General features: G+C 39.2%; 1 protein-coding gene across 1 annotated transcript in view; it reads right to left on the minus strand.

Moving 5' to 3' along the window:
* Positions 1-15,200, minus strand: part of gsk3ab (glycogen synthase kinase 3 alpha b) — a 55,619-nt gene that overhangs the window by 23,593 nt on the left and 16,826 nt on the right. Inside the window, exons 3-5 of the mRNA XM_034174419.1 lie at positions 14,748-14,935; positions 14,411-14,494; positions 13,733-13,843 (exon numbers count right to left, since the gene is read on the minus strand). Coding sequence (XP_034030310.1) covers positions 13,733-13,843; positions 14,411-14,494; positions 14,748-14,935 — 383 coding nt within the window. The remainder of the gene's footprint in view (positions 1-13,732; positions 13,844-14,410; positions 14,495-14,747; positions 14,936-15,200) is intronic.

Consider the following 15,200-nt stretch of genomic DNA (forward strand, 5'->3'; position numbering starts at 1 on the left):
TTTTTTTTTTCAATGAAAGAAAGTCTAGATTAATGAAAGAAAAAAAAGGCACATAAGCTTTTCGGAAATTCTGTTTGAACAGCAGAATGTTTATTTTCCAGAGAGAAAAAAAATTCTTACCAGTTCGCTTTTCCCGTTTATTTTTCAGGTGTGTTCACAAAGCCAGCAACCATTCCACGGATTCTTGTCCTTATCAGACTTTTTCAAACCTTCTTTCTCGCCATCTTCGATCTGTCTGATGTCGCTCCGTGACACAAACCTGCTGCAAAATTTTTCTTTTAAAAACGTGAAAGTTCTAAAAGTTTGCAATGTCCACATGCTACATTTAGCTAAGCTTCGCACAGGAGCCACACAGTGTCACTGCAGCAACCAACCAGTCCCGCTTTACGACAACTGTCACAACAGCCAGGCTTTAGTGGCGTTTATTCTCCTCGAAACTCCACGGATCCGAGGAAACTGATATGTATCTGTAACACACAGATCAGTGTCCACGGACTTATAAAACTTGCATGATGTCGTAAAAAAAACAAAAAAAACAAAAACGAACGCTTTGCGATAAGCATTTTAAAAACTCAGCAACGATCACGATTAAAGACTACAACACTGACCCCCCCCCCACACACACACACACACCATGATGAAATCCGTGCAATGCCGCAGTTTTCACAGCCCTGCAGTACTGATTATGGGGGGGGGGGGGGGGGGGTCTGGGGGATCTCCCCCAGAAATTTTTTAAAAGAGCAAGTCAAATTTGGTATATTCTGGTGAATTTTAATGGGTATGAAGAGCTTTGAAACAAAGAAAACTCACTCCAAACTGTTAAGTAGAAACACAGTACTGATTATGGGGGGTCTGGGGGATCTGCCCCAGAAATTTTTTAAAACAGCAATTCAAATTTTGTATATTCTGGTGAATTTTAATGGGTATGAAGCCCTCTGAAACAAATAAAAGTCACTTCAAACTGTGAAGTAAAAACACATTATTGATTATGGGGGGGGGGGGGGGGGGGGGAAACTCACTTCAAACTGTCAAGTAAAAATTCTTTGTCTTCTGTAGTATTTTGATCAGTTCTATTCTGGTAAATGCACCAAAAGGGTACTGTGTCGCTGGCTGTACAGTCAATAAAATACAAAATTAGCAATTGACAACGTTGTCCTGCTGTGCACAAAGTAACAGTTACCCGTTTTGAAAACGCATGTGCACTGAGAAACTCAAAACTGGCTTATTCACATTTAATTGGTAAAATGCTGTCACTCATTAAACAAACTAGGGCTGCAACTAATGATTATTTTAGTAATCGATTAATCGGTCAATTATTTTTTCGATCAATCTTTTTTTTTAACTTATGTGTGAGTTTTGCCATTATTTATTTGAGTTATTAAAAGGCCTTTATCACGCAACATCAACATTTGACCTTGTAACAAAGTTGTGATGTTATATTCTCGTCAAAAACATACCTAGATTACTGTTTTGTTTTATTTTGCACATACACACATCACCAACACACCACAAAGAGATTTCCATCAGGTCTAACCCAATTATGAGCATTTTTAGATGCCTACAGCAACTATCTCAACCACTGACAACATATTACAGCAAGAGTCCGCAAAAGTATTTTAAAGGCCTGACTAAAGTGTAATATGCAATCTATAATAAGATATTTTCATGGAAAAAAAAAAAAACACAAATGTGCAGTTTACTGCATTTTATTTTTTTCTTGTGTAAAAACAGCTTAGATGTGGCTGACCAAAAAAAAATTGTCATTAAACTTAAATAAAACAGGGATGAAGTGGTGTAAGAGTCACTAGGTGTTCACAGGAAACATTTACTTATTTCTATATTTATGTTCATTGTTAGTTGGTTTTATCTTTTCTGTTGTTTTGTTTTATCAGGTTCTTTTTGTCTGTTTCTCAAAAATTGTTTTGTAGCATTATTAGTTATTATTACTATTATTGTTGCTGTTGCTATTATTATTTATATATGAATAAAAATAAATTTAAAAAATATTAAAATTTGTAATACATTTGACTCTTTTACGACAACAACGCTGAGCCATTAATTATTATACAGAAAACAAATGCACACAAACGTGTTGAGATGCAAACAGCTTAATGCTAACTTTAACATTGAAAACTCCATACACATGCTAACGCGTTAGCATTGGTCCCGTTTTTAAGTTATAAAATACATTTATCAACTGTTTCAGAAGACCGGTCAGTTTAACATAAAAAAAGGTAAATATTACTCACATATGCTTTTTATGGTTTTAGTAGGGAAAAATGTAGATAACGTGAAATAAAACAACGAACCATCAAAGCAATGCCTCACCCTGCTCTACTTGGGGAAGGTCTGCCAATGTTCCCACGAAGACAGGGAGGAGAAGGACCGTGGCTCACGGCAAGCAGTAAAAAGAGCGGAGAGGAGTGAAAATTTACACAGTCCCTTCCTCTGAGGTGCGGCGCCGTCCACACTGACATTGCTACTGCTTTGATTAGCGCAGAATGGGATGTTGCTTTGACAGTGAGAGTCACCCTGCTCAGAGTGCCGCTCTCTCTGGACCGACATCTCTGCTATTTTGGACTTGTGGGATAGCTCGCACCCACAGATTGAGCTCGCCGGACTACTTTCGCCACCCTGCTCAGTATGCCGCTCTCGTTGGAGCAACACACAGAATGTGTCTCTTCCCAGTTAGATCTCCTTCAGTGCAGCTTCTTGTTCTGACTTTAACACTCAACTCTTTCATCGCCAACTGGAAATGTAATCAAAACATTCCAATCCTATCTTTCTGAATTCTTCCGTATCAAACTCCATTGTGTCAATGTTTACAGTGTCCTTGAGCGATAACAGGCAAAGTTGCTCATAAACTTTAAGTTTCTTAAATATTTATTATGGCTACTCTTCAGTTATCTTTGTAATTTTATTACTGGTAAAGTTTAGAATTAATTTAGATGAGATATACTCATTATCTCACAGGAATGATCACAATGATCTGGGAACTACTTTTTGCGCAGGAATTCATCAAGCACGGCAGCCGCGGGCACGTACTAACACAATACACAGAAACTGTTGGGAAGGTGTCGTAGCACGGACCCACAACAGGGGGCGCAAATGAACGGACAATGAGTAAGCCAAAAGGTAACAATTTAATGTTGTGATAATACACAACTAAATGTACAGAAATTTGCACAGTCAATAAACACCAGGTGACGTGTGGGCAGGCTCGAAGATAGAAGACTCCTGACGAGAGAGAAGCCGCGTCCCACACGGCTTCCACCACCAATGGTCTGAAGAACACCGGAGCCGCCAAGTCCCGAGTCCCCAGGTGGCCTCTGTCTTCGGCTGTCGACCCTGGTACTGCTGGCAGAAAGCAGAGATATGATGTATGAGTGTGAGTCCGCACACTCAGTAATTCACAGTCCAAACACAGTCAGGAGGGAGCACCTCCACCTCCAATCACACACACTCGTGCAGCTCCTGGTCAACCACTTACCTGGGTTGGGGTGTGAGGCGAAGCCGTCGCTGTCACACCAAACACCAATCCTCCAGATAAGGCAACACTCCAAGAAAACGGCTGCAATAGAAGTGCAGGTTATTACACACACACTGTCAGTCAGCAGAGAAAATTACCTTGTTAATGGTAGTCGATTTCTCGGCGAGGAGGTGGAGTTGCAGTCCGGCTTTTATGATGGTGATGATGATGAACGAGTGACAGCTGGTGCAGGGGATGAATGACAGCTGTCACTTCTTCTAGGTCTGGCGCCCTCTCGTGCTTGGAGCCCGCACTCCAAGCACGGCGCCCTTTGGTGGTGGTGGGCCAGCAGTACCTCCTCTTCAGCGGCCCACACTGCCTGCCTGCAGTCCAAACCTGTCACCCATTGAAAATGTGTGGCGCATTATGAAGCGCAAAATACGACAACGGAGACCCCAGACTGTTGGAACAACTGAAATCATACATCAAGTAAGAATGGGAAAGAATTCCACCTACAAAGCTTCAACAATTAGTGTCCTCAGTCTAACACTTATTGTTGTTAGAAGGAAAGGTGATGTAACACAGTGGTAAACATACCACTGTCCCAGCTTTTTTTAAATGTGTTGCAGGCATCCATTTCAAAATGAGCAAATATTTGCACAAAAACAATAACGTTTATCAGTTTGAATATTAAATATTTTGTCTTTGTGGTGTATTCAACTGAATATAGGTTGAAGAGGATTTGCAAATCACTGTATTCAGTTTTTATTTACACTTTACACAATGTCCCAACTTCATTGGAATTGAGGTTGTAAAAACACATTAATATTTAATGGATATAGCATTTGTTATCTTCTTCAAAACTGACACACAGTATTTTTTAATCCAGTGAAGCAGGCAGTCTTTCTGTCATTTTTCAACAATAGTAGGATTTCATTACTTTTTCGTTTTAAACAATATAACAGCTAAATGCCTTGTTTGAACAACAGCTGAACCTGGACTAATTTCTCAAACCTGCTGATTGAATTGAAAAACTTTCTGCTCTCTCTCTTGCTTTTCAAACTCTGAGCTTTTTGGAGACATGAAGCCTAACTGTAAACAAACTAAATTGAGATGCTTTCAGCTGCTGCTGTTCACAGCTCTGTGGCCACAGAACACGCTGACTCTCTAATCTCAGCTGTTTGCGATTTGAGATGAAAAAAGTGAGGAATATATTTCTTATTACTTTAATTATTGGTTTGGTCTTGAAATATGATCAAATTGATACATTTTTAAGGAAGATTTCAGTTCATTTTTCAGAAATTCGGCACTGGGCAGCACAGCCAATTTGAACCCGAGAGCCGGGCAGAAATTTGCAGCACAATTTATGGATGTATGTGGCACGGTTTGTGTTCGGATGAACTGCTACAGTAATTAAGCAATGGACACCAAACTTGGTATGGTGAGTGGGGGCACCAAGGGGGAGGTCACTGGGGCCCTTAGGTTTAAAGCGCACGTGCATGAACACACATCAGCCTCATATAGGGTGTATCAAAAAAAAAAATGTACCCAAAAGTATTTTGACAGCACAGAAAAACCAATCAATATTATCAGACATTTTCTGCATGACCATGTGGCCGAATCATGTACATTTTCTCCCCAATGCACAGTTTTAGTTCAGTCTTTCCTTTTTGATGTTTCAACCCTTTATTTTTTACACCACGTGATCAATGTAACCTCCTAGTCTGAAGTTTCCTAAGAAACAAATTACCCATCTCCAGTTTTCCGGAAAACCACCTAGCAAATTCAAGTCTCCTTGCCATTTGCTGGGGAGCTAGGTTGCTCTGAGACTGAATTTTGTATGTAAAGAGATGCAAGTCAGCCCTTAGGATGTGTTGCACAGAACAGAATGATTTTTGTTCTCTGAATTAGGGTCAACTGCATTTTTCCTGGACTTTAATGTATTGCAGAACAAACTTTTTTTTTTACTTAAAACATACCTGCTGTGTACAGCATGCAGACTATCAATATGGCTCCCAAGAAGCAAGGGGCGTCATAAAACCCCAAGTGCTAATCGGATGAAATGTAACAGAACTGGGGAAACATCTGCAGAGACACTAAGAATATTATATATCCCACAGCACTGCCGTGATATGACATGCTATCACTTTTTTATCATCATTCCTTTGAGTCTCATGAATGTCACAAATTGCTCTATAAAAATGAATGATGACAAAATACAATGCAATGCAACTTACTATACCTTAACTAAAGTGACAATGAAAAATGCAATAACATGGCTAAAATTCTTCTCTGTTACCTGTGTATAGAACAGGTAACTCAGTTGGTATTATATAAAACTAGCGCATTGCCCGTGGGGATCCATGGGCTCTAGATTGAGTAGTGTTTATAAAATAGGCAGCTGACATTTTTCAAGGGTGGTAATAAATTGCACAAAGTTTCTATAATGAGTTGGAATGGCGTGTGAGTCCAGAATGTTTTTAGAACCTTAGCCCTCAAGTTTTTTTTTTGTTTTTTTTGAAGAACTCAGCCCTTTTATTTCCTATTAATTACATAATTTTTAAATGTTAATTTACTGTCTTAATGTATTTATAAATTGTTTAGGTTCTTGTTATCATATACACACTATTATTATCATCATTATAACAACCCCAATTCCAATGAAGTTGGGACATTGTGTAAAATGTAAATAAAAACAGAATACAACGATCTGCAAATCCTTTTCAACCTATATTCGATTTTATTATATGGTATGCCAACTTGCCAACTTCTGATTGGCCCATTCGCCACTTTCTGAGCTGTACCACATGCCAAGTTGACCGCTGGTGGAGCCGAGTTGACCGCTGGTAGAGCCGAGTACACCTCGCGTGCAGCGTAGTGCTAGCCAATCGAGCGACGCCTTCTATCGATAACGACCAATCAGATAACGCGATACAACACCTACTTTGGCGCGCTTCGAGTTGCGTCGTCATGACAACGCCGTGTACACAATGCAGTAAAAACTAAGGGCACAGAAAAAAAACGCTGCTGCAGCTCCTCCGTCTTCTCTCACAAATGTGTTTAAATACAGTCCATAAAAGTCCTGCTCACAGACTGATTGATAGAAACAGGACATGTCCACATCAAGTATCGGCTTGTTCGCGCATGTGCGCACGCGCATCTCGCAAAGTAGGAAAGATAAACTATAACAGAACTCCGAGTGCAGACCTGCACCTCTGCACATACGAGGTCTGTGATTAAAAAAGCGGTCCTTTTTATTTTTTTCAAAAAATAAATGGATTTGATTCATATGTTTTTACGTCAGACAAGCTTGAACCCTCGTGCGCATGCGTGAGTTTTGTCATGCCTGTCGGTGACGTCATTCGCCTGTGGGCAGGCTTTGAGTGAGGTGTGGACTCCCCCTCCCGTCGGAATCTCTGTCTGAGAAGCTGCAGGGAGACGGCGCGCGTTGCTTTATCAAATTTTTTCAGGACCGGTGAGGGATATCCGTGTGGACACTATTTGAGAAATTCAGCTGATTTTCGGTGTAAAGTTTAACAGCTGATGAGAGACTGTGGAGTTTCTTTCGCTTTAAGCACAGCCCACAAAGCGGATCGGCGCGGCGCGGTCGGAGGTGGCGTGCGTCTGGCTGTTTCGAGCTGAAAACATCCTAATTTAAAGCTCTGTTCACCCAGGACATCGTTAGAGAACAGAGAAGTTTCAGAAGAAGCCGGCATCGGGAGTTTACCCGGACATTCCACTGTTAAAGGAGATTTTGTAATGAAAGAACGTGCGGACGAATTTGCCAAGTCGGATCCGTGTCGACGTGGCAAATCCGTCTGTGCCGCGACATGAAAAACACCTCCATGTTGAAAACCATTTGTAAAATTCAGGCGGCTTTTGATGGCTTTCAACAAGTGAGTATCTGAGAAATTGTTTAACAGTTTGGGCATGTTCCAACTTGTCTGTTAAGGTTTCCAACGGAGGTGTTTTTCCTGTGGCGACCCCCCGCGGTAGGGTCCGGCCCAACATGCGAATCTGCCCGCACGTTCTTTCATTACAAAATCTCCTTTAACAGTGGAATGTCTGGATAAACTCCTGATCCCGAATTCTTCTGAAAGTTCTCTGTTATCTCACGACGTCTTGGGTCCACAGACCCTGAAATTAGGAAGTTTTCAGCTTGAAACAGCGAGACGACGACGCCTCGGAGCGCAGATCGCCGTCAGGCGCCGTGTGCCGTCCTTACGGCGACAGTAAAATTCCAAAATCTCTCATCAGCAGTTAAAATTTTCACAGAAAACCAGCTGAATTTATCGAATGGTGTCCACTCAGTTGTGCCTTACAGGTTTTGAAAAATTTTTTATCAAACAAAGCAGCAGTCTCTGAGCCATTCCTAAACAATGAAAAAGAATTGACGACAGGGTGGGCCACTCCTCACTCAAAGACTGCCCACAGGCGAATGACGTAACCGACAGGCGTGAAAAAACTCTTGCATGCCCACGAGGGTTCAAGCATGTCTGATGTAATCACACGTGATTCAAATCCATATAGTTTTTGAAAAAATAATAAGGTCCGTTACTTTTCTCACAGACCTTGTATATAAACTAGAAGATAAATCAGAGTGCACAGTCTGTCTGCAGCCAAACTGCACTCTGATTCCTCTGTGCAGAGAACCTGCAGGCTGCGTTTTCACCTTCTCTCTGCCCCCTGCTGCATGCACCTCACGCAGACACCTCATCAAAAGTCTATAATTGTATAGAATACATCACAAAGACAAGATATTTAATGTTCAAACTGAAAACTTTATTGTTTTTGTGCAGATATTTGCTCATTTTGAAACGGATGCCTGCAACACATTTCAAAAAGCTGGGACAGTGATACGTTTACCACTATGTTACATCACCTTTCCTTCTAACAACACTCAATAAGCGTTTGGGAACTGAGAACACTAATTGTGAGTTTCATGATTGGGTATAAAAGGAGCATTCCCAAAAGGCTCAGCCGTTCACAAACAAGGATGGGGTGAGGATCACCACTTTGTGAACAACTGCATAAAAAAAAAAATAGTCCAACAGTTTAAGAACAATGTTTCGCAACATTCAATTGCAAGGAATTTAGGGATTCCATCATCTACAGTCCATAATATAATCAGAAGATTCAGAGACTCTGGAGAACTTTGTACACGTAAGCGGCAAAGCCAAAAACCAACATTGAATGCTCGTGACCTTCGATTCCTCAGGCGGCACTGCTTTAAAAACAGACATTGTGTACAGGATCTTACTGCGTGGGCTCAGGAACACTTCAGAAAATCACTGTCAGTTAGCACAGTTCGTTGCTACATCTACAAGTGCAAGTTAAAACTCTACCATACAAAGTGAAAGCCATACATCAACAACATCCAGAAATGCAGCAGCCTTATCTGGGCCCGAGCTCATTTGAAATGGACACACGCAAAGTGGAAAAGTGTGCTGTGGTCTGATGAGTCCACATTTCAAATTGTTTTTGGAAATCACGGATGTCGTGTCCTATGGACAACAGAGGAAAAAGAGGAAACCATCAATGCTGAAAGGTACATCCAGGTTTTGGAGCAACACATCCAAGCAACGTCTTTTTCAGGGACATCCGTTTATTTCAGCAAGACAATGCCAAGCCACATTCTGCACGTGTTACAACAGCGTGGCTTCATAATAAAAGAGTGTGGGTACTAGACTGGCCTGCCTGCAGTCCAGACCTGTCGCCCATTGACAATGTGTGGCACATTATGAAGCGCAAAATATAACGGACACACCGGAGTGTTGAACAACTGAAGTCATACATCAAGCAAGAATGGGAAAGAATTCCACCTACAAAGCTTCAACAATTAGTGTCCTCAGTTCCCAAACCCTTATTGAGTGTTGTTAGAAGGAAAGGTGATGTAACAGTGGTAAACTTACCACTGTCCCAGCTTTTTTCAAACGTGTTGCAGGCATCCATTTCAAAATGAGCAAATATTTGCGCAAAACAATAAAGTTTATCAGCTTGAACATTAAATATCTTGTCTTTGTGGTGTATTCAATTGAATATAGGTTGAAGAGGATTTGCAAATCATTGTATTCTGTTATTTACATTTTACACAACGTCCCAACTTCATTGGAAATGGGGTTGTACTATCACTATTATTATTAGAATTATTATTTTATTTTTACTTCTATTTTGTCATTTGATTTTTTAATGGCCCACAATGGAAATAAGTGTTTTCACTTTCTTGTGTCATCCATGTATTTGTAACATATTTACAATTATATTATGTATTTACATTGAACTTACTAAATAAAATAACACACACATGCTTTTAATATACAGCTGATTTACCGCCACCTGCTGGATTGCGTGTGAGTGCAGAATGTAAATATCAGTGTCCATTGTTCAGTGTTGTTAGCTCATATATGTAGCTTCGCTAAAAATATTAGTCCTATCAAAGTTTGGTTTTGGCACCATTCATGCTTGACCGAAAATACATACCAAACGGCAAATGTTAGCTCTCCCCAGTTTGTGCATGATTAAAATTGCACACACGTATGTGCAGCTGTTTGTCTTTTCTGGATTCTGCTGTACGCAAGTGCTTTTAATTTAACAGAGACGTTGGCAGAAGACATTAAAAGCACTACACATTTCACTCATGGTGCCAACATGACGCTTATCTCACTCACGGTAACAACAACATAACACTTATTTAACTAAACTGACTAAACCAACTGAACTACAAAAACACAAATCAATAACACTAACAACACTGTTAAAGTAACATGAACCACATTTAAAAACGCCCAAACTCTGATGGTGTATTGCAACATAATGTCCACTGTTTATTTGTTAACTAAAATTGCTCATTTCTGTAGAGATATTTGTCCTATCAACTTTCTTTTTGCAGCATTCATCCTTGGCGCAAAATACATAAGCATACCAAAGCCAAACACACACACATGCACACAGAGGCCACTCGGCTACTATAATATAGATCAATATCAATCAATGTCAGACTTATGTTCCATACATCCTAATTAGCTTCCACAGGAATGTGAATATTACACAAGTATCTGCTAGTGAGATCATTATATCTCTGGATATAATCACAAGAAACATCAAACCATCGACAATAAATAAAAGATGCAGTTAAAGTATTCCCAGTTGTTGAAAGATACATCTTATTGGTGATCAATGTATCTCGGGATGAAGGTGAGTGATCAGAGCTCACAAACTCATATTATATGCATACCAGATGTCAATTCATGGCCTGACTGGTTTGTAACACAGTGGTCCAGCCATGATGCTGTACCATGGGCCATACTAATGAATAAAAGTATTACGTGGTAATAAGACCTAAGATATTTAAAGAGTATCTTTCACAGAAAGAAATTAATTGATCCCCAAATCTACTAAGATATTTGCAGTAAAAATCACACAGGATAAAAATATATGGAGATGAAAATTCTTCAATAATTTGTTTCAGTAAGCCCAGGCAGTAACAAAATTCATCAAAATTTTCAACTGAGTCACAAGGCAGGTAGATACATGGACACAAACCATTCAGATCTGCATCTTTAAATTCTATATCCATAATACAACCACAGTCATAAGTCCTCACACTACATTGATTAATTTGTAATTTTCGCTGGAAACTACCTGTACCCCCATTGGAGTGACCTAAACTTTTCCCAGCTTCAGCATCTGCAGTTGGATGCAGAAGTTTGGGCACCCCTGATAATTTTCATGATTTTCCTTTATAAAATCATGGGTTGTCTGGATCAGAAATTTCAGTTAAATATACAATAAAGCAGACAAACACAGTGATATTTGAGAACTGAAATGAAGTTTATAGGATTTACAGAAAGTGTGCAATAATTATTTAAACAAAATTAGGCAGTTGCATAAATTTGGGCCCCGCAACAGAAAAAAATACATCAATATTTAGTACATCCTCCTTTTGCAGAAATAACAGCCTCTAAACGCTTCCTATAGTTTCCAATAAGAGTCTGGATTCTGGTTGAAGGTATTTTGGACCATTCTTCTTTACAAAACATTTTAGGTTTGTTGGTTTCTCAGCATGGACAGGCCGCTTAAAATCGCAGCAGATTTTCAATAATGTTCAGGTCTGGGGACTGACATGGCCATTCCAGAACATTGTACTTGTTCCTCTGCATGAATGCCTTAGTAGATTTTGAGCAGTTTTTAGGGTCGTTGTCTTGTTGAAAGATCCAGCCCCGGCACAACCTCAACTTTGTCACTGATTCATGAACATTGTTCTCAAGAATCTGCTGATATTGACTGGAATCCATGCGACCCTCAACTTTAACAAGATTCCCAGTACCTGCACTGGCCACACAGCATGATGGAACCACCTCCAAATTTTACTGTAGGTAGCAAGTGTTTTCTTGGAATGCTGTGTTCTTTTTCAGCCATGCATACCGCCCCTTGTTATGGCCAAATAACTCAATTTTAGTTTCATCAGTCCACAGCACCTTATTCCAAAATGAAGCTGGCTTGTCCAAATGTGCTTTAGCATACCTCAAGCTACTCTGTTTGTGGCGTGTACGCAGAAAAGGCTTCTTCTGCATTACAGCATCTCTTTGTGCAAAGTGCGCTGTATAGTTGAACGATGCACAGAGACACTATCTGCAGTAAGATCATGTTATAGGTCTTTAGAGCAGGTCTGTGGGTTGACTATGACTGTTCTCACCATCCTTCGCTTCAGCTTACCTGAGATATTTCTTGGCCTGCCACTTCGGACCTTAACTAGTACTGTGCCTGTGGTCTTCCATTTCTACACTATGTTCCTCACAGTGGAAACTGACACCTGAAATCTCTGAGATAGCTTTTTGTATCCTTCCCCTAAACCATGATGTTGAACAATCTTTGTTTTCAGGTCATTTGAGAGGTGCTTAGAGGCTCCCATGTTGTCACTCATTAGAAGAGATGCAAAGATGGGAAACATCTGCAAATGGCCACTTTAAATACCATTTCTCATGATTGGATTCACCTGTGTAAGGAGGCCAAGGGTCAACGAGCTTACCAAACCAATTTTATGTTCCAATAATTAGTGCTACATGTATTCAAATCAATAAAATGCACCTGCCCAAATTTGTTTAAATAATTATTCCACACTTTCTGTAAACACTAGAAACTTCTCGATTATCAGTGTGTCTGTCTGCTATATGATATATTTAACTGAAATTTCTTATCCAGACAACCAATGAGTTATAAAGGAAAATCATGAAAATTATCAGGGGTGCTCAAACTTTTACATACAACTGTATAAACGTTAGATCTTTACTCATAAAATATTTGTGTAAATTGCAAAATAGAGGAAGCTCATGGCTGAACAACCAGTGTTCTTGCAACAACACAATATCATTCAGGTCATCACACAATTTCTGATGTTTTTATATTTTGATGATGTTTTCATGATGTTTTTGCTGTTTCTGAACAGCCTTTGGGCTGGAAACCATCAGATGTATCTGGCAACATTGATGATGATCATGCTTGAGCACAACATGGACAAGTTTGTGAAAGGAAAAAAAATATATAAGATACCCGATGCACGTCATGTTCACTAATTCTACCGTAAAGGTGATTTGGTACTTTATCTTGTTATAATCCATAAGTTTGCTTCAACTGCATAGAACATTTTTTCCCCTCAAGCTCACTAACATGTTTATTCACTAGATTTCATATAATGATAATAATAATAATAATAATAATAATAATAATAATAATAAAATCACATTCGCCACCCCAGTTGAGATTTCACCTCAGGAAGAACCCTGTGTACACCAGAAAAGATTAAATTATTTTACATCCATAGGTGTATTTAATGTACTGGGCTGGTAAGACAACTTAATTTCCTTCCAGGGATTAATAAAGTTACCCATCCAGTATTCAATTTGCTGACATTATTACTGCAGCCTTGTGCATGCATACATACGTCTAGAGAAAAAGTAATTTCAGCATTCAAATAAGTACATTTGTCAGCTGTACAATGGAAAGTGTTTTCCAATAAAATTTATGTTTTGTATTAGGATGTTGTTTGTAGTAATAATTTACTTTTAAATGTAAAAAACATGTTTTGGAATGACTAATGAAAACATATGGTTCCTTGAAATTTCACTGGCCCTTATATTTTTCAAGTTAGGAGCCAAATGGCCCCTAGCTGAAAATTTATACAAAGAGACATAGATACCAGATCCACTGTGGTAACCCAGAGTTGATGACAGCCCTGTTGCACATACTTTATGTAAATTTACCCACCTTAACATAGATGATGGGAATGGTGGTCTTGGCCTTGTTGAAGTGCCGAGCCACCCTGTACACTGTCTCTGGTACGTAGTCCAGTACCAAGTTTAAATAGACCTCATCTTTCTGGATACAAGAAGAAAAGATGTGCAATTAGAGAGGGAACGTGCAGTCCAAATTGCAGCAACCACTACATCAGAAATGTACACTTTGAATGAGTAAAAAGAGAATGGTGTTTCGAAAATTAATTTAGATATTTCATAAAAATTTCAAGCTTAAAAACACATTATCCAAATATTTTACTCTAAATGGTTATGTCACCTTGTTGCAGTTATGTCACTTTCTACATAGCAAACAAAGAAGAGAGCAATTTGTCCAGGCCAGTGACACCTTCTTCTATTCCCATATAACACCAAAACAGAAACATTTCAAGAGAAAACACATCTTTCAGCATAAGTGGGAAAGAGGCTCAAGTTATTACATTTATAGTGACACAAATCAGAACTTAATTCTGAGAAACTGGAATCAGTGTAACTGACAAATTACTTAGAAGTTTAAAAGTTTATTACAATTATAGCTTTTTGGGGGGTCACTAGACTTGACACTTCAAAATTAATTGCATGCACTAATAAATGAAGCTCATAGCTCATTTCAAAAACTGTTGCTACTGTAAACACATCTGTGGATACAAACCTTCTCTCCACTTGAGTAAAAGAAGTAACGTAGTCTTACAATATTGCAGTGGTCCAGTTTCCTCATGATTTGCAGTTCCCTATTCTATGATAACACAGCATATCAGAAGGACATATAAAGGCAATGTGTGAACTGTGGAAAGGACAACTAATTGATTCATGGCATTTTATAATGAATTAGAGTACAATATCAAGTGTGAAATACACAGCATGAAAGAGTAGTATTTATGAAAAAAAAATAATGAACAAAAACAGCATTTCTGTACGTTAGATCCCGTCAAAACAGAAGCATTTTATGGCAGGATGATTTACTACAGGAGTAAGTGTGACTGACATACCTTAAATCGTTTATCCTGCAGAACTTTCTTAATTGCCACCATCTCTTGACTGTCGATAAGGCGAGCTTGGTAGACCACTCCAAAAGAGCCATTTCCTATAACCTTAATGTCTGTGTAGGACACTTCCTGTGGGCGATCGGGGCCCTGACCGGGTGTGGCTACTACTGTCGTCACTTTGCCACTGTCTCCTGTAAATGAGGACAGAAACACTTGAAACTATAAAACCACTTCAGCTGCATATCTGTGAAAACAATCTTTGAATTTTGCACTGGCATCAACAACATGATGAATGGAATTAGATCACCTAATTTAGCCAGCTCTATAATTTTTGGGACATTGACATAATTTCTTTGCTAAGTGTGCATATGTACAGCATGACAATGGAACTGAAATGAAGTAAATAAGATGTGCTTGTAGTGTAGACTTTCATCTTTAAATAAAGTGGTTTAACAA

This window comes from Thalassophryne amazonica, chromosome 7 (genome assembly GCF_902500255.1).
Source record: "Thalassophryne amazonica chromosome 7, fThaAma1.1, whole genome shotgun sequence".
NCBI classification, from domain to species: domain Eukaryota; kingdom Metazoa; phylum Chordata; class Actinopteri; order Batrachoidiformes; family Batrachoididae; genus Thalassophryne; species Thalassophryne amazonica.